At 37.5% G+C, this 20,953-nt stretch overlaps 1 protein-coding gene across 6 annotated transcripts in view; it reads right to left on the bottom strand.

Annotated features, from left to right (window-relative positions):
- LOC145293679 (uncharacterized) overlaps positions 1-20,953 on the bottom strand; it is an 82,180-nt gene that overhangs the window by 45,132 nt on the left and 16,095 nt on the right. For 5 of the 6 annotated variants that reach the window (XM_080140072.1, XM_080140069.1, XM_080140071.1 and 2 more), the window contains 2 exons: positions 19,995-20,073; positions 8,396-8,602 (listed from right to left, as the gene is read on the bottom strand). In XM_080140072.1, the coding sequence (XP_079996198.1) occupies positions 8,396-8,602; positions 19,995-20,073 (286 nt within the window). The remainder of the gene's footprint in view (positions 1-8,395; positions 8,603-19,994; positions 20,074-20,953) is intronic. The other variant, XM_080140074.1, reaches the window with a different exon arrangement.

Consider the following 20,953-nt stretch of genomic DNA (forward strand, 5'->3'; position numbering starts at 1 on the left):
GAGACAAGACCTTTATATTTTATTCTTTACCCCACCCCCACCCCACTTTTTTATTTCATGCTCTTATTATTATTTTTTTTTTTTTTTCAGGCTAGTTACTTTCGCGTCGAATTTATCTGAAAGAGGATAAATTTCCGACAATATATACCCGTGTGATAACTCTCTGATACAACATTACTCAGTTTACACGTCAATATCATATCCTCCTGGTCAAATAAATATATATACGATTCCAACGTTTTAGTACAGATGTTATTAGAAAATATCATTAACAAAATATCAGACCCAACATATGACACGTTTTATAATATTAAATCCACCTGACCATACAACACTGTTATAATTTCACTTTGAAGCTAAATCATAAAACAGTTCTATTTCGATATGTTTACAATGTAAATAAAAGTGGTCACTGTTTCCAGGGATACAAACCGGTTACTCGATATTTGTGTCTCTTTTGCTTTTGGTTTGGATTGTTTGGGGTTCGAGGTTAATCGCCACCTAAATTCCAATCCTGCCAAAAAGTTTGTTTTAACTTTTTCTAAACTGTTTCATTTTTACGACATGCCTCAGCGTATTATAAACACCCTAACCTCCCCATGTTAAAAACGGCTTTCGGATTAAACATCCCCTTCCACAAACCTCGAAAGCCGTTCTTAACATGGGGAGGTTGGGGGTGTTCATTCCAAAAGCCGTTTTTAACATGGGGAGGTTAGGGTGTTTATAATATGCTGGGGCGAGTCGTAAAAGTAACGAAGTTGCTATTTATTATTTATTGCAAAAATTGCTTGAAATTTATTTATTTGACAAAAAAAAAATGACATTTTCTACAAACATTTAATAAGAAATACAAATAAACGGCAGTTTTTTTTTTTTGGGGGGGGGGGTTCTGTTGATGTTTCTACATTTAAAATGTTACTTTACTTTTCCTAGCGTTGCCGAGCTGAACGCTGCGAAAATAATTACACAACACTTAAAATTTAATTCATTGTTGGGTAATCTCCAAAAATACCGTTAGGGCTTACAACATGGCCGCCAGAAGAGTCAACAAAAAACTGCGAATAAAATATATAAAACTCGTAATTTCTGTTTTTAAAGTGGGTTGTCAATTTTCTTTATGAAATATACTTCCAAAATAAACTATTACAGTCGTTTAAAACATAATAGAAGTATTATTTTTTATTTTTTAAAAACAATGTTTACAAAATGTCTACGAATGCGTAGACATTTTGTAAACATTGTTTTTAAAAAATAAAAAATAATACTTCTATTATGTTTTAAACGACTGTAATAGTTTATTTTGGAAGTATATTTCATAAAGAAAATTGACAACCCACTTTAAAAACAGAAATTACGAGTTTTATATATTTTATTCGCAGTTTTTTGTTGACTCTTCTGGCGGCCATGTTGTAAGCCCTAACGGTATTTTTGGAGATTACCCATTGTTGATTTATTCAAACAGTCCTTTGGAAAATAAATATTTAAAATAAAGTGGGGTACTCCTTGGGCGTTGAGTTCCATGGCGACCAGCAGAATTATTTAATGGTGTTCCCTTAGCCCCCCCCCTTAGTCAAGGCTAACGCATGCGCACGTAACATTTATCATTTATTTACTTACGTTGCCTTTCGCACTTTTACAAACATTTATTTACGTTGGCTTAACTCTTTTCATGAATAAAAAAAGTAACTAAATCATTTATTTATAATTTGTCACTCTTACAAACATTTATTTATTTACGTTGGCTTAACTCTTTTCATGAATATTGGAGAAAAAAAGTTTTACTCTTTATGAGTATTAAAAGAAAAAAAGTTACTAAACATTTATTAATAATTTCTCACTTTTACAAACATTTGTAATTCATGTATTTACTTACGTTGGCTTAACTCTTTTCATGAATATTAAAAAAAAAAATAACTAAACCATGTATTGATAATTTTTCACTTTTACAAACATTTTTAATTTACATGAGTGGATAATTTTTTTGGTAAATATTTACATTTAGGTCCGCCTTCACAATTTTTTTTTTTAAATGACGACTTTTATTGGTAAATAAATCTACTTCTGTGCAAATTTATTGATAAATAAATCTACTTCTCTACAACGTGCACTGAACCCCTCCTTTTTTCTTTAATAGTATTTGCGGGTGGGTATGCTGACAACAAATATCAGTTAAATTTTGCAAATATTTTTTCACTCCCCCCCCCAACCTCCAAAAATAGTGTTTATTCCGGAAACTGTTCTTAAGATGAGGAGGTTGGGGGTGTTTATAAGGTGGACCTAATCTAAAGAAAAAATACCAATTTTTTTAAATGAATATTAAAATAATTTCTCACTTTTACAAACATTTTTACATGCGCACATAAGCAATTATTTTTTATTAACTTTTTTTTTTACTTTTTATCATTTAAAAATTAGTAAATTTCGATGAATAGAATAATAAATCATTTATCATTAATATGTGTTTTTGGTTTTGTGCTGAATTAAACTTTTTTTTTTTCATTACAACAATAATGAACCAATTTAAATCTTCCGGCATGCATTTAAGGGTTACGAAATTATCAATAAATCGTGTAGTTACTAAGCCAACGTCAGTAAATAAAAAAAAAAATGTTACATGCGCATGCATTAACCTTGTCTGAGAGGGGGGACTAAGGCAGCGATCATTAAATAATTATGCTGGTCGCCATGGAACTCAACGCCCAAGGAGTACATAAAGTACCTTAAATGATGTTGAAGCATTTCTCCTAACAAACACCCCGGATATCTTAGCACTAAGTGAGACTAACCTACACTCCTCCATCCCTTTCTAACTACTTTAAAATGCCTGGATACCTCTCACTCTGCCGTAAGGACTCTGACAGCATGGGCTTGGAGTCTACATTTGAAACACCCTCCTCTTGACTAGAGAAACTAAACTAGAATCGGACGATCAAGCCTTTATGTGCTTTAGACTAAACATGCAACATAACATTAGCTACTTTTATTTTCTCTACTGCTCTCCCTTGACCCAGGACTGTACCATAATAAACAAAGTCTCTCACAGCATAGATACAGCACTTTCCCTCGACACTAGCGCACAAGTGCATGTATTTGGTGACTTTAATGTCCACTACAGCAACTGGCTTGGATTTTCTACTTACACAGACGCAGCTGGTACCACAACACGTAACTTCTCTATATCTCATTCCCTATCACAGATGGTTACGTTTCCAATCCGTTTCCCAGACCAGCAAGAACAACATGCATCACTTCAAGATCTGTTTCTGACCAGTTCCCAATGACTGTGTAACGAATGCCCACAGCCCTCTTGGGAACGCCGATCATGCAGTGGTAATAGTTGATATCACCTTAAACTCTAGAGCCAAAACTGAAGAGTCATTGCTCAAAACAACGAGATATTATAAAAAGGCTGACTTGGAAGCCATCAGGGACCTCATCAGGGACGCTCCATGGCAAAGTATCTTTTCACTTCCTGCTGAACATTGCGCAAATGAGACCACTGAATGGTTCAAAGTGGCAATTGAAGCACATGTTCCCACACGCAAATTCTATAGCAAACCCCACTCTCCCCAATGGTTCACTTCAACTTGTGCAGCTGCCATAGTGCAAAGGCACCATGCGTACCACAAATTTAACCAACATAAGTCCAGTTCAAACAGACAGAAGTACATAGAAGCCAGAAATAACTGTAAGAAAGAAATAGTGACAGCTAAGAGAGAATTTACTGAAATCACCAAAAAACGCATTGAAGCACAGAAATTAGGAACCTGAGACTTCTGGAAAATCTACAACAGTGTAGTAAATAATGGGCAATCAGAAATTCCCCCACTATCCAACAATCATGAGGTTGTTTGCTCAGCAACTGAGAAGGCTAACATGCTTGCCAGACGGTTTGCCTCCAACTCCACACTGGACTCTGCTAACCACCCCCTCCCTGACTTTCCTTTGCTGACAGACGCCACACTAGACAATCTGAAAATCACCCCTGCTCAGGTGCATGCTATCATAAGAAAGCTTGACACTGCAAAAGCATGTGGACCTGGTCTCATTCCGGCTATGCTATTAAAAAAGTGCGCCGCTGAAGTAGCTCCAGTTCTCCCCAAACTTTACAACAAATGCCTTAATGAATCTTGCTTTCCTGCCTGCTGGAAAATTGCTTCTGTAGTGCCAGTTTTCATGAATTCTGGCGAAAGAACTGACCCAGTAAATTATCGCCCCATTAGCCTCCTCCCACTTTTCGTCAAAATATTTGAGACCATAATTAACCAAGCTCTAGTCCATCACCTTACAAATGCTAAACTTCTGACTGACAAACAATATGGATTTAGGCAAGCCCGTTCCACAGCAGACATCCTAACTGTAATCTCAGAATGTATATACCAGTCACTGGACAAAGCGATGAGGGTAGAGCGGTAGCTCTAGATATATCTAAGGCTTTTGACATGGTATGGCATGAGGGTCTTCTCAAGAAAATCAGATCATACGGCATCACTGGAAGAATAAATAACATAATTAGATCCTTCTTAGATAAGAAAAAAATCCAGGTTGTCCTTGACAATCGTACATCTAAACAATATGATATAAATGCAGGAGAGTCTCAGGAGTCTATCCTTGCACCTCTGTTATTCCTAATATTTAAAAATGACCTCCCTGACAAAATTGTCTGTGAGATGGGTATGTATGCTGACAATACCACGCTCTATAACAGACATGACAGGAAAACAAATGAACACATATCTAAAGAAATGGCAGAAACACTAGAGGAAGACCTCCGATCCATAGTGGAATGGGGACAAAAATGGATGGTCACTTTCAATGCTGCCAAGACTAAACTTGTTTCCTTCAATAATTACAAGAAACCTTCCCTACCGCCAATAGTAATGGCCAATGACTCTTTATCTGAAAGTACATCTTTTAAACTCCTCGGCCTAAAGTTCACAGGAAACATGAGTTGGAACAATTAAATTGAGAACATTGCCAGGACTGCTGCAAAGAAGATGGGTTCTCTCTATCGTGCTAGAAAGCTATTAACACCTGAAAGTATCCTATATCTCTATAAGGTCACCATTCGCCCATGTATGGAGTATTGTTGTCATATTTGGGCTGGTGCATCTGCCACTAGTTTCTCGCTCCTAGACAAGGTTCAAAAGAGAGTCGCCAATCTGATAGGTCCTGAACTGTCAGCTAACCTTTAGCCTCTGTCCCATCAACGAAATGTTGCATTCCTCTGCCTGTTCTACAAGTACTTTAATGGTGAATGCTCTGACGAACTGCAAGGACTTGTGCCCCCTCAACGAAAATACTCCCGACAAACCCGACAAGCAGCTAAATCCCACCCCTTCACAGTAGAGATCTGTAAATGCAAGTGAGCCTTTTACTTCAGTAGTTTCTTCCCCAGAACTGCTAGACTTTGGAATTCCCTTCCGGGTCCCTGCTTCCCCAACTGTACTGGCATGCAGAAGTTCAAGTGCAACATGAACCGACATCTTGCTGCCCAACTTCCTACACAGTATCCCTGATGCTTATGTCCCTGATAGTAGCCCCCTACAACAAAGAGGCAATGTGCCTTGTTTGGGATGAAAATGTAATAAAAAAACAAACAAAAAAAACTGATGCACTTATGTTATCGTGCTATTTTTTTAAAATAGTATTTTCATGTTAAATTCAAATTTTACAATATCTTTTTTTTTTATTAATTCGTTAGGTGAAAGTACAGATAACCTGGTCGGTTTCTAATGTGTGGAAGATCTAGCTCCCGAAAAAAAAAAAAAAAAGAAGAGTACTCTGGATAGTAACAAAAAATTAAAATTGCCTCAGTCTGGAAAGATTTCTTCTCTACTGATCGAGGAAAAAAACGGTGAAGTGTAGTTCACCTTTTGTTTCTCTCCCCCCTCTCTCTTCCTCTCTTAATACCTTTCTCCATCCATCTCTTCCCTCTCTCAATCTATCTTTCTTTCTATATCACTTTCTCCATCTCTCTTTGAGTGCCTTTTTCTCTCTAACTCCCTCTATCTCTCCTTCCTTTCCTCACCCCCTTCTTGTTTCTAAGTCTCCCCCTCTCTCTCTATCTATCTATCAATCCCTCTATCTCTCTCTATCTCCTCTTTCCCTATTTCCCTCTCACTTTCTATTTTCTATCTATATATCTTCCTCTCTATCTGTCCATCTCTAATCCCTCATCATATCTTAGTCTCCTAAATTAATTACAGTGAATAAGGCATTGTCAAAACATGGATAAATCCTATTTTAGTCACCTAATTTACTGACTGTAAGAATAGAAGTTATTTGGAAATTAATGCTACCTTGAACAGCACCAGAAGTAATTGGTAAAACCTTTCTAATCAAATTGATCATCATGTTTGCTACTGAATTTTGCGTCATCATCATCACCATGATCATCATTTTTGCTATTGAAATTTTTTCATCATCATCATAATCATCATTTTTGCTATTTAAATTTTTTCGTCCTCATCATCATCATCATCATCATCATCATTTTTGCTATTGAAATTTTTAATCGTCATCATCATCATCATGTTTGCTATTGAAATTTTTTCATCCACCTCATCATCATCATGTTTGCTATTGAAATTTTTTCGTCATCATCATCACTATGATCATCATGTCTGCTATTGAAATTTTTTTCGTCATCATTATCACCATATTCATCATGTTTGCTATTGAAATTTTTTCATCCTCATCATCAACAGTGACGTAGTAAATGTTAGTATTGGAAATTTGGTAAATTGGATTACTTAAGGGGAACGGCTCATCAAGAACTTTTTTAGATTGGACATGAAGACGACCATGTTATAGTCAGCCAGAAAGCAGACAAAAGGAAAAGAGTTCCACAGGTGTGCAGTTCAAGAAAGAAGCTTTGTTGATGGAATCTACATTTAGGGTTAGGCACAGATAAAGAGTGAGGGAAATTATTGGTAGTGTTTTCAGCTAGACGAGTGTTTCTCATGAAAGTTTGGCGAGGTGGGGGCCATAGATTGGAGCTCAGACGAGTACTTGCCATGAAAATAACGATAAAGCAGAGACAGGTTCTCAACGTCTCTTCTGTGAGAAAGAGGTTGCAGGAAAGAGAAAAGGGTATCCCCCCACTAGGCTACGAAGTCTGTTCCTTATAAACTCAAAAATGGCTGGGCCGATTTTTATGAACTTCCATGCGAAGATAATTTATGTACATGGCAGTGTTCTTAGATTAGATTTATATCAGAATTTCTTCAATGCATATCGATAATCGAAATAACCGATGAAAGGAGGACCAGGCGATTTTGACCGAAGTTAATATCTTACGCAGCCTAACATCACTAGTGCATTTGATAAGTGTTATTACAGCTCAAGCAGAAAGGCTTGATATAAAAAATCGACAGTAAGGTCTTTGATATGAGAGAGGCGCTTTCGAAATGAATGTTTCAGGTTAAAGCACAATTAAACCATGATACTTGACTTTTTCATTTTAAACTTAAATTCAAGCCATTATCATCACACAAGCAGTAAGACCAGACATAAAATCAACAATAGGTTCTTTGATATGACAAGGGCGTGTTCGAAATAAGGGTTTCTGTTTAGAGCACAATTGAAGTATGATACTTGATTTTTGCCTTTTAAACTTTAATTCAAGCCATTAAATATAAAATAATTTTATAAAATCAACAATATGTTCTCTACAGTGCAATGTGGACTGCAGGAGGATAAAAATTACCACCAGAACAGTAGCAGAAATTCGCCATGAAGCGAGCGAACCACAGAGGATGTTGTGTTTCGAAAGAAACAGCTTACCTTATAGGTAATGATGATTATCAGCTGTCTTCACTTGTGAAGTAATCCATTTCGGATAAAGTTGATATCGGTTGTCAAAAGAGAGAACGCGCCTTTCTAGGGCCTTCCTCATCTTAGTTCTTTTTTTTTTACTTGTATAGAATGGTCTTTATCGTTAGTTTTGAGGTATTTCATTGTATTTCTTACTTCATTCATTCGTAAACTTGTATATAGTCATGTTTTGAGGGCCTTATTTCATTGTACAGATAATATCGGGTCATCAGGAGAGAATACGCACCATTTGGGGGCCTTTCTCTCTACACCTTGTTCGCATATCGGCTCCCTTCACTATGTGAGGTCCAATTATCTGAATTGGATTTGAATAAACAGCTCAGTACAATAAAAAAAAATGCTGTTTAATAATTAAACGGTTCCTGTTACAAGCAACAGCTTTGCACATGTTGTTCAATGTTCAAAAACTACGTCTGACATATTCGTTAAGATGCGCTGATATCGGAGAAAATATTAATAATAATAATTTTGTTTGTTTTTTATTTAATTTTTTTATATATTTATTTAGAAAAATCCCCCCTACCCCTTAAAACAAATGAGAAGTTAATTAACTTACCGCAAGCAATTTACCTTCGCTTTTGCTGGATATTATGTAAAAATTAATGGGAGAAAAGATAAGTCCAGGAACGTTGATAACAAAATGGATATACAGGAAGATAGGTGGCTCGGACAAATTTAGGTCTTTAAGTAGCGTCTCCTTGTCTGAAGTTTGAGGTCTAAAAATGTAAGTTAAACTTAGGATCACATTGGTCAATGACAGCACCTTCAAAAACAAAAAGACATTTTTTTTTTTTAAATATTAAAATTCATTTATTTTATAAAATTTATTTAAACTGAGAAATTCTTTTTTAATTTGTAAAAAACAAAAAAATCAGATAAATATTTTTTTAATTACAATTTCATCCCAAACAATACACATGCCACTTTGATGTAGGGGACTACTATCTGGGACATAATTTAAGGAGGTACTATGTAGGGAGTTACGCAGCAAAATGTCTATTAACATTACACTTGAATTTCTGCATGTTATTACAGTCAGGGAAGCAGGAATCCGGAAGTAAATTCCAAATTCCTAGGGAAGAAACTATTAAAGTAGAAGGCTTTCTTACATCTGGGAATTTCTACTGTGTAGTATGTGGGATTTTGTTTCTTGCCGTATTTGTCAGGGGTATTTACGTTGAGGGGATACAAGGGCTTGTAGTTCATCAGAGCGCCTACCACTAAAATACTTGTAAACAGGCAGAGGGATGCAACATTTCATCAATGGTACAGCGGTTGACGCCTAGCTGACAGCGAAGGATATATTAGATTGATGACTCTTTTTTGAACCCTGTCTAAGAGAGTGACTAGTAGCAGATGCACCAGCCCAAATGTACACCATACATGGGCGAATGGTGGCCTTGTAGAAGTACAGGATACTCTCAAGCATAAGAAAGTTTCTAGCACAGTAGAGAGAACCCACCTTCTTTGCGGCAGCCTTGGCAATGCCCTCAGTGTATCTGTTCCAAATGTTCTTTGTCAACGTGAAGCCGAGGAGCTTGAACAAAGTGCTTTCAGGAAATGTATCATTAGCCACGGTTATTAGTGGTTGAGAAGGGTTCTTGTAATTATTGAAGGAAAGAAGCTTAGTCTTGGCAGAATTGAATGTACACTCACATTCATATATTATTTTGACGCACGACCACCGAGATTACATTTAGAATATATACAGTAGAATAGCTGTGAGGTAGTGTACTAGAACTTGATTCATTATGGATTCAAATATGTTGGTGAAAAGAAGGAGGAGGCTATTGAGGCGATAATTTAATGGTCAGTTCTTTTGCCAGAATTCTTGTAAACTGGTACCACAGAAGCAGTTTTTCAAGAGTCAGGAAAGCAAGATTCGTTAAAGCATTTGTCAAAAAGTTTGGAGAGAACTGGAGCAATCTCAGTGGAGCATTTTTTAAGAGTACAGTCGGAATGAGATCAAGTCCACATGGTTTTGAGGGGGTCTAGGTTTTTTATAATATGTATTTGAGAAAGGGTCATTTTAGATCATCTAGTGTGGTTGCTGGGAGGGGCTGGTTTGCTGGGCCAAAAGAAGAGTTGAAGACAAACCAACGGGCAAGCAGATTAGCCTTCTCTGTTGCTGTGCAAACAACTTTAATATTGTTAGATAGTGCGAGAATTGTTGATTACCCATTGTTTCCTACACTATTATAGATTTTCCAGGAATCACAAGTTCCTAATTACTGCGCTTTAATTCTTCTGACTAAGATCACAATAACAATACAACATCATAAAGATGGAAAAACTTTTCAGCACTTTTTCTAAACTTCAGCAATCTTTTTAATTAATTGCTATTCATGCAAATTAGTTCCAAATATAAAAATCTAATATTATGAACAAAAGTTCTTTTTTCTTTGGAAAATAGCAGTCTGGCATGCGAAACGTCTAAAAACTTCATAATCTGTCATATTTTGTTGAAACAAAAATGGGAATAACTACTTATTAATTTACATCAAAGAATGCAAGCGATAAAATATTTCATAATTCATTATCATTTAAAGTTTAACTAAGGTTTTATGTTATGTTGAATGGCAAAATGTTTTTATCTCTATTTATGAAGTTAATTATGTGCATATATTTCTAGGTATAAAATTCTTTCCTGTAGAGGTAACAGTTATCCTTTTTAGACTAACTGTAAGCGGGTAGGAGTTATCTCCCCTTGGGTCTATAAAAATACACGCATGTGCACCCATGACTCTCTTATAATGCTAAATACTCCTTCAACTTTAAATGGAGCTACAAACAGGATATGCTCAAGACCAATAAAATTTAGCAACAAACGCAAAAAAGAAAATTTAACTTTGACTGCTGAATTACATGGATTATCTCATCGAACAGGAATACATACAACTTTCTTTCTTTTTTTTTTTTTACACAGTGGTCACCACTTATCAAGGCCCGGAAGCCACTCAGGGATAAGGGTTATTGCAAGTACATTACGTTAGTGTGGAGATTTGATGAAGTGTTTACTTAAGGGGGCGGTTCATTTGGAATTTGTTAACGTTGGACTTGAACACATCCAAGTTGTAGTCAGGTGGGAAGCAGGCAGACGGAACAGAGTTCCACAGGCGTGCAGTTCTAAGAAAGAAGCTTTGTTCATGGAATCCACGTTTTGATTTAGGCACAGATAAAGAGTGGGGGAAATTTTTCACAGTGGATTCAGCTAAATGGGTGTTTTTCATGAAAGATTGGCGAGGGAGGACCAGAGATTGGAGTTCAGACGAGCACCTGCCATGGAAATAACGATAAAACAAGGATAGGCTCGCAACGTCTCTTCTGTGGGAGAGAGGTTGCAGGGTAGAGAAAAGGGCATCCCCCACTAAGCCACAAAGTCTATTTTGTACTCTGTCAAGGCAGGATAGGCTGTTTTTAGCAGCTCCTGCCCAGATATGGCAGCAGTATTCCATCCTTGGACGTACTTGGCTTTTATATAGATAGAGAATTGCATCAGTAGTGAGATATCTTCTGGAGCGGTAGAAAGATCCCACCATCTTTCCAGCGACCTTCGCAACAGACTTGATATACGTGTTCCATTTCAGATCAGGAGTAAAGGTCAAACCCAGAAGCTTGTCAAAACACGGGGCCTCTCCCAGACGAGAGCTATCCATTTCAATTGATGCCAGATGGGAATCAGAGCGTTGATGATGTAAGGATAGGACCTTGGTTTTAGATGCATTAAAGGTAACCAGCCATGTCTTCCCCCACTGAACCACGCGCTCGAGATCAGAGGAGAGAGAATCAGAGAGAACTTTGTCATTTACAGCCTTTGACGTGTTGCCATAGATGGTGGTGTCATCAGCATAGATGTCAACAAATGATTTAAGTATGTGTTTCGAGAGGTCATTGATGTAGATCAGGAAGAGAGTTGGGCCCAGGATTGACCCCTGAGGGACTCCAGCATTAATACTGCAGGCCTCTGATTTTTGTCCATCGACCACTACTCTTTTTTTTCTTTTTTTTTTTTTTTTTACAAAGGTATCACCACATTATCAAGGCCCAGAGGCCACTCAAGGATAAGGGTTAAAGAGTGTACAGTAGAAATTGGTCAATATAGTAATCATTAGTAATGAAAATTTGGTAAATTTAATAACTTATATGGAACGGCTCATCAAGAACTTATTTACTTTAGACTTGAACACAACCATATTGTAGTCAGCCGGAAAGCAGGAAAACGGAAGACAATTCCACAGGCGTGCAGTTCTAAGAAAGAAGCTTTGTTCATGGAATCTACGTTTAGGTTTAGGCACAGATAAAGAGTGGGGGAAATTATTGATAGTGTTTACAACTAGACGAGTGTTTCTTGTGAAAGTTTGGCGAGGGGGGACCATAGATTGAAGCTCAGTTGAACACTTTCCATGAAAATAACGATACATCAGAGACAAACTCGCAACATCTCTTCTGTGAGATAGAGGTTGCAAGGAGGAGAAAAGGACATCTCCTACGAGGCTACAAAGTCTATTTTGAACTCTATCAAGGCAGGACAAGTCCTTTCTAGCAGCTCCTGCCCAGATGTGGCAACAGTATTCCATCCTTGGACGTACCTGGCTCTTATATAGATAGAGAATAGCATCAGCAGTGAGATATCTACTGGATCGATAGAAAGATCCCACCATTTTTCCAGCGGCCTTGGCAACAGATTTGATATACGTGTTCCATTTAAGATCAGGAGTAATGGTCAAACCCAGAAGCTTGTCAAAACTTGAGGCCTCCTGAAGACGAGAGCCATTCATTTCAATTGATGACAAATGTGGATTAGAATGTTGATGATGTAAAGAGAGAAGCTTGGTTTTAGATGCATTAAAAGTAACCAGCCACTCCTTTCCCCATTGTACTACGTGCTCAAGATCAGAGGAGAGAGAATTGGAGAGAACTTGGTCGTTTACTGTCTTAGATGTGGTACCATAAATGGTAGTGTCGTCAGCATAAATGTCTACAAATGATGTAAGGATATGATTTGGAAGATCATTAATGTAGATCAGGAAAAGAATTGGGCCCAGGATGGATCCCTGAGGGACACCGGCATTAATACTGTGAGCTTCTGATTTTTGCCCCTCAACTACTACTCTTATGAACCTATCAGAAAGAAATGATTTAATAATTGAGAAGACTTTTCCAGCTATACCATAGCTAGCGATCTTATGAAGTAAACCTTTATGCCATACCCTATCAAAGGCTTTAGATATGTCAAGAGCAATTGCCCTAGAAAGATTGCCACCGTCGAGAGATTTGCTAATCCTATGCGATATAACTGTAAGGACATCTGCTGTAGATCTAGCAGAACGGAAACCATATTGAGTGTCACTAAGAAGGTTATTTTTTTTTAGATGTTTGATTACTTCTGTATTTGACACAGATTCTAGCAACTTACTCATGACGCACAGGAGACTTATTGGCCTGTACTGAGAGGGGGATGAGCGATCACCTGAATTCTTAAATACAGGGCATACTGATGAGATTTTCCAGGGAGATGGGAAACTATTCTCCTTAAGACAACGTTTAAACAGTTTTGTAAGTATGGGCGCTAGTTCAGGTTGAAGTTTTTTGAGTACTATAATTAGAATACCATCAGGGCCAGTTGCTTTACTGGAATCAAGGTTTTTGATTATGAGCCTATCGGAGAGAAATGATTTAATGATTGAGAAAACATTTCCAGTTATACCGTAGCTGGAAATCTTGTGAAGTAGACCCTTATGCCATACCTTGTCGAAGGCTTTTGATATGTCAAGAGCAATTGCCCTAGAAAGGAAGCCTTTGTCAAGAGATTCACTAATCCTGTGAGATATAACCGTCAGCACATCTGCGGTAGATCTTGCAAAGTGGAAACCATATTGTGTGTCACAAAGAAGGTTGTTTCTGCTGAGGTGGTTGACTATTTCTCTATTTAATATGGATTCCAGCAACTTACTCATAACAAACAGGAGACTTATTGGTCTGTACTGAGAGGGAGATGACTTATCACCTGAATTCTTAAATACAGGGCAAACTGATGAGGTCTTCCAGGGAATCGGAAACCACTTCTCCTTAAGGCAGCGCTTAAACAGTTTTGTAAGTATGGGAGCAAGTTCTGGTTGAAGCTTTTTTAACACTATAATTGGGATGCCGTCAAGGCCAGTTGCTTTACTGGAATCAAGGTTCTTGATTAACTTGGTGACCTCATGCCCAGATATTTGTATGTTCCCTAGCATGTTCTGTGTTATAGGAGGAAATATGGGGAGTTGATGGCCTTTGTCGCATAGGGTAGAATTAGCTGCAAAGTTCTTTGCAAATAGTTTGGCCTTGTCTGATGCTGACGAGATGACCTCTGGTCCATTGATAATGGTTGGGATAGAACGCACACTTCTGTTCAGGATCCTATTTGTTATTTGCCAAAATTGGTGGGAACCAACCCGCTGATCAGCTACCTTGGATTTAACAGACTGAGAATATAGCTCTCTTGCATTTTTTATTACTCTTTTACAGTGGTTGCTGGCGTTCCTGAAAGCAGCTTTAGTCTCAGTGCATCTATTGCGTTGGTAGCTATGGAAAAAGTGATTTCTTTGCACGATAGCAGCAGCACATTTTGGGGAGAACCATGGTTTATGAAATAACTGGTAGAACTTCAACAAGAAAATATCAAACTCAGAAAAGAAATGCTTTCGGACCGCCCTAACTCGCCACAAGTTAAAAAACCGGAACGACCTTCGATAGGGCTAGACGCCACCAAAAGAGAATGGGCACTATTCCTGGATTCATGGGCTTTTTATAAAGACACATGCTTACTGGACGGCTCAGTTACTATATAGAATGAGTTACGAGAAATCTTCACACCCAAGACAAACAGGTTAATGTTTGACTTGATGAGGCCAGCAATGTTCAATTCTGTGATTGAGGAGTACCTTGTGCAACAAATACGACTGGTAGTAGTGAATGGGTTACACAAGAGCGCATGTAAAAATAAAAAAATTTACTTGACGACAAAAAATTGGGGACTCAATAACAAACTTTCTGTCTCGTTTTTTGTACATTCAAGGTTAAATGTAATAAGGAAGTATGTGGACAAGGAGTTGACTAAACAGTTGGTCACTGAGTAAATTTGGAATACCAGAGTAAGATATTAGCAGAAGCAGCTTTGCTCGTCACTTTGTAACAGAAATTTAACCAGTTCGTTTCTGGAAGAAACAGACAAATCAACCTCCAGGGACCAAGACTTGCTCAGTCCGGCCTAAAATTCAGAGAATCCCTAGGTATCTAGACGAGTACTTGGTACTAACCACCCACCAGATGAGAGGCATAGTCAATAACCGGCTACACGTCAAGGGAGTTCTATTTTTACTCATAAGGGTGGGGGTCAAAAGAGATATGGCAAGCAGTATATATATTGGAGAACATGTTCAGTTTCTACTTGTCAACACCCTTTTGCCTTCTGATTTCCTGGCATCAGTGTCACAGAGAATCTCTGCGGGGACAGAGGAAACAGCCTCTTGTGGGAGCACTGACTCAGACAAAGCTGAAAACTGTACTTTTCAAGCCTATACAAGCCAACAGGCACAAACTTCAGCAATGGTTTCTAGACCACTTTAAATCTAGTGCGTTCAACACATGCTGTCATCAACCACTGCAGACAATGGAGAGTAAACCACTAAACATCAAATTTACTCCAGGTGCAAAGCTGCCAGCTATACACATGCCATTATTTTGTATGACGTAACGTCTTAGGATATTGTCAAGAACCACACCAACATTTTAATATAATAACAATTATGATGAATTGGATATAAAAGTTATTTTAGTGAAGAAATAAAAATATACGAGCATGCATATTAAAGAGGAGCTGGACAAAAACGTCGCTCTAGGAATAATAGAGCCAATATCAGTAGGTACACCTACCATCTGGTGCTCAAGGATGGTCGTAGCACCGAAGAAAGATGGTTCCCTGGGGTGAACGGTGCCACCATGAGGAAGACACACCATACATCGTCCTCATTTAACCAAGTATCCATAATGCCAGCAACATGCGAAAGATGGTCCTGGATGCATGAAATAAATAATACAACCTACCGCTATCCCCAGCTGCACAGGATGCTACCACATTCATCACCAAGTGGGGCTGGTACAGATACTGCCAGGCTCCTCAAGGGTTCTACGGGTCAGGTGATGGATATACTCTTTGGTTTGATGACATCATGGTAGATATGACCTAATAAATCTATTGCATAGACAACAGCCGCCTATGGGATGACTATAGAATCCTCATTCTGGCATACGATTGAGTACATCAATCACTATGTGGACAAGGGCATTGTGTTCAACCCATATAAGTTTAATTTTGCTGAGACAGAAGTGGAGTTTGTGGGATTCCTAATCATCAATAGTGGTATTAAGCCCATGAAGAGCATAACAGAAGCTATTCTCCATTTCCCTGCAAGTATTAATGGCATCAGGTCCTGGTTTGGACTTGTGAATCATTTATCATATGCTTTTTCCCAAGCAAGGTGACAGCACCCTTCCAGGAATTATTGAAAACAAAGAATAGGAAGTTCTATTGGGATGATATGCTGGAATGTCTATTTCAGGAATCAAAGAGAATAATAGTGGAAGAAATTAGAAAGGGCGTTCAGATGTTTAAAATGAACAGTCTGACTGGATTGGCAACTGACTACAGCAAAACAGGGATTTCCTATTTTCTATTTAAAAAATATTGCTGAGATGGGCACTGTAAAATTATTCTGATTGGTTCTCGTTTCACCAATGAGACAGAATCTAGATATGCACCAGTAGAAGGTGAAACATTAGCCTTTTTATACAAACAAAATTCATGCCGAATTTTTATATTTGGGTGCCCAGATTTATTGGTGACAATGGACTATTTACCACTCTGATAAAAATATTTTCAGACCAGGCCTTAGAAAATATTAAAAGCCTGCCTGTATTATTTTAAAGAAAAGACGCTGATATACAAATTCAAGATAAGGCATCATCTTGGAAAATTAAATTTAGTAGACAGCCATGCGTTCCAATATCCTAAAGTAATGGGTTTACGGATTAGCTGTGGAGACAGTAAGACGGATACTTCTCAATAACACAGTCGACGGTGCACACTTACGCCATGATAGGGCTGCTAACACTCCCATCCAGAACCTTGACACGTCCCCGGGTGTAATACTCTACGAGCAAGTCATTAAGGATCATCTCTCTCGCTCTCTCGCCTAAAGGGCAGGTACCAAGTATGGAGTCAATGGAAGGAGATAGTTGAACAAGAGAGCTGGCAATGGCTAAAAGGCACGTGAAAGAAACAGTTCTCTAACCAACACTGCCGTCCACTCACCAGACTTCAGGTTGAAGACTCAGTCCTGATCCCGAGCTAGGAGGGTAAAGATCCCCATCGGTGGATGAAAACAGGGAAGATCATAGCAACATGGAGTAACTGACAATACCAGGTACGAGTGGATGATAGCAGTCGGGTAATGCTATGCAACCACTGATTCCTTTGAAAAATCTATTCCGTTGTAGATAGCCCATCTCACACTATACGGGTACATCAGAGCCACCTCCAGATCCAGATTCACCACACAATCAGATCCTCGGCAAACCAATAGTTGAGCTGATGAAATGGAAGTGGATGACATTACAGACACAGAGGAAAGTGGCATTGGAGGATATTTGCAAACAATCGACCAACCACCAGAAAGACAAGCATCCGGTCGTAGAACTCCAACAAGAAAATATCAAACTCAGAAAAGAAAATTCCATAGTAATGAAGGAAGGGAGTATGTGGAGGTGACAGTTATCACCCTTGGACTAATTGGAAGCAGGCATGAGTTATCTCCCCTTAGGTCTATAAAAATACGAGCATGTGCACCGCGATGACTCTTCCAATGTTAAATGCTCCTCCAACTCTAAAATTCCTAAACTAATTAACTGATAATTATGAATTGAATCAACCCTTTTTTGTTATAATAAACTGTAAATTAGTTGCATTTCTTTTTCTTTCTTTTTTTATGTTAGTTTTTATGTTTAATTTGTCATATCATAAATGTTTCTTGAAGACAAACAATATCCGGACACACATCTGTAGTAATTCGCTTATGTTGGCTTTGATTCCATAACAATTCCATTATATTATTTTATGGACTTTGATATTTTAAACAATTTTTTTTATTATTTTGTGATTGGTGTTAAATATTTTTCTAGTTCTTTCATTTTCTTCTCCTTTACTTTTCATCTATCTCCGTCGCTAAAGATATTCAGTTTTATCTCTTGTCGGCCTTCAATTGAGAGAGATTGAGTTTTTAATTTCAGTTTTTTTTCTAGTACGTTTTTGAGATGACTATTATTTGAACTCGTCGAACTACCGTTCTTATCTTGCACGTTATTTTCACAGCGTTTCGGTCGATGTAACCTTCGACTTTCTTCAAGTTGTTGTCAAACTCAAGAATTTGCAACCTTCAATCTTTAATGCGAGCAACTGAAAGTTACATTAGCGAATTACCTTGATAGTAGTGCGACGTGATCTCTAACTTTAGTAGTGACATTTTGTGTGACGTAACGTCTTTGGATATTGTCAAGAACCACACCAACATTTTAATATAATAACAATTATGATAAATTGGATATAAAAGTTATTTTAGTGAAGAAAGAAAAATATACGAGCATGCATATTAAAAATGGAAATAAATGACACAGCTCACTAAAAATGTGAGTAGCGTTCTGTAGATTACAATTTGAGAAAAATTAAATTTTTATAAAAACACATTTTTATACAAAAGATAAGAATATAAAAGTTACTTTTAGTTATTTATATAAACACGTGTTAGGTGAAGAAAGTTGAATTCTTAGTCATAAGTGAAAATGTTGACACGGTGAATAATATGCGTATGTAACTATTACACTATGTGAGTATTTGAAAGCGTGGCATTGGGTGTGTATTTGTTTTTACCTTGTTCTTGTTACTGCGTGTATAAGGGTGAATAGCAATTCGTTTCTTTTCACTTGTGTGTGCGAGATTAAGTTTTTTTTCTTTGATTATTTTCTTCTCGCCATCTGGTATTTGAGTTTGTGATATTTTATGTTTCTGTTTCAGACATGTTTCTTTGTGTTTGATTTTTTTTTTTTTTGCTTTTATTTTTCATATTTGAATTTGAGATGATGTCTTTTATGGAGGGAAGGTGGTTGTATATATTTTCTCTTTGGAGCTGGAAATGTCTGAGATGTCAGAGTGGTATCTTTTAATGGTTTGGGGTTTATTTTTTTCCGTCATACTTGCTATCCATCCACCTCGAAGCCCTATGTGGAAATTGCCAAGAGGGAATCCACTCGCCCTTGCACCACAGGAACCAAAAGATGGTATACTTGGTTTTAGTATAACACTGAGCACCTATTTTCATTTTGCTTTTTCAGCGTTTTAAAGCAAAATGTCAGGGATGTCACAGTTATGTCGATGTTTTGTTCATCATAACCGATTGACCTTCAGTCAATGCTGTCCAATTTTTGCATTTATTTATTAGTGATGATTCGTAGGGATTGGAATATAAATATATTACCTGTTGTAATTAGGGTTAGGGTTAGGGTTTTATTTGATGAGTCTTGACATGACCAACCCATTGATCGGATCAGGCCTTTTCTGACTGACCATCTCATGTAAGGGCTAAAACTGAGTGTTATAGTGTACATATTGACTTTTCAGGTTATGGAGAACTCAACTACTAGGAACCAGTATTTAAGAAAAAAAAAAAAAAAAAAAGGGAAAAGAACAAAATGAGGGGGAAAAATGTTTTTGATTTTGGCTTTTGAAGAATAAAATTAAATTTTGAAAAGGGAAAGGGAAAAATATGTCATTGTTTGGTATATTTTTTGATTGGTGAACCGGTATCTTCAGACAGCCTGATGTGGTAGCACCAGACAGTAGACTCCAATGGTATGGTCACATTGAAAGGATGAATGAGAGTTGTTAGGTTAGTAGATGAACATTTAAGATAGCAAGTTCACAAGGAAAGGCCAAAGAAAACATGGTAGGAAGTGACCGGGATAAATAAAGACCTGGCCAGAGATGATGATGATGATGATGATGATGATGATGATGATGATGATGATGTGCAAGACATAGGTTTTTGTGTAATCCAATTACTTACAAATGTCACGTAGCATGTGAAAAGTAAAATGTAGTCCCACATTTTGTCAATCCAATTCAACGTAGTCTTGATTTGGTTTCTTTAAAAAAATAAAATAAAAAAATAAATATTTATTTCAACACAAAGTTTCCAAATTGAATTAAAATGGTTTAATGTCAATAAGAAGTAAGTAAGAAGTTTTAGAAGTGCATCACCTTTACAGGTTGAGTCGGAGAATTACAGCTTATTTAGATTTGCATTGCTGGAAAGAGTAAAAACTAAACACCATAAGCAAATAATAGCTTTCTTTTAAATTAAATTCTCAGTTATTACAGCTACCAGAAAGAAAGAAAAAGTTGAGGCGACATATCCACAAAGCAATTTTTTTCATGTTCCCAGAATAAAACTTAAGACAGGACGCCAGCCAGAAATCTTTCTTGTTCCTATTTACAATGTCTCCCCACGGGGCAGAGTTAGACACCAGGGGGGTCGTTTTTTAATGTGGATCTTTCTTGTTGCCTAGGATTGAAGAACGCTTTCTTACAGTACGAGGGGCGTGCAATAAGTAATGCCCCTGATCCACTTCCAGTTGTCTGATCAAGCTGAAATATTGCATGTGCAATGATTTATATCTCTATGGGTTATGTGGCAAATTACAGCTCTGAACTAATCATGGTTTCTGTTTTACAGGTGTTTGAACTGAGTCAAATGTGAAATGGAGCCCGTTAAATGTTGTGCAGTGATCCGGTTTTTGTATTTGAAAGGATGCACACCACAGGAGACTTTTGATGAAATAAAAGAAACTTATGGTGATAATGCCCATCATATGACCTTGTAAAACGCTGGAATCGTGAATTCAAACATGGCCGGAAGTCTGTGGAAACAGCTCCTAGACCTGGTCGCCCCCTTCTGCCATTGATGAGGCATCTGTCCGTCAAGTTGAGGCTGCCATTTTGGAAGATTGGCGCATTTCTATTCGC

Source organism: Euprymna scolopes, chromosome 15, assembly GCF_053919585.1.
Source record: "Euprymna scolopes isolate OS-2025 chromosome 15, ASM5391958v1, whole genome shotgun sequence".
Classification (NCBI taxonomy): Eukaryota; Metazoa; Mollusca; class Cephalopoda; order Sepiida; family Sepiolidae; genus Euprymna; species Euprymna scolopes.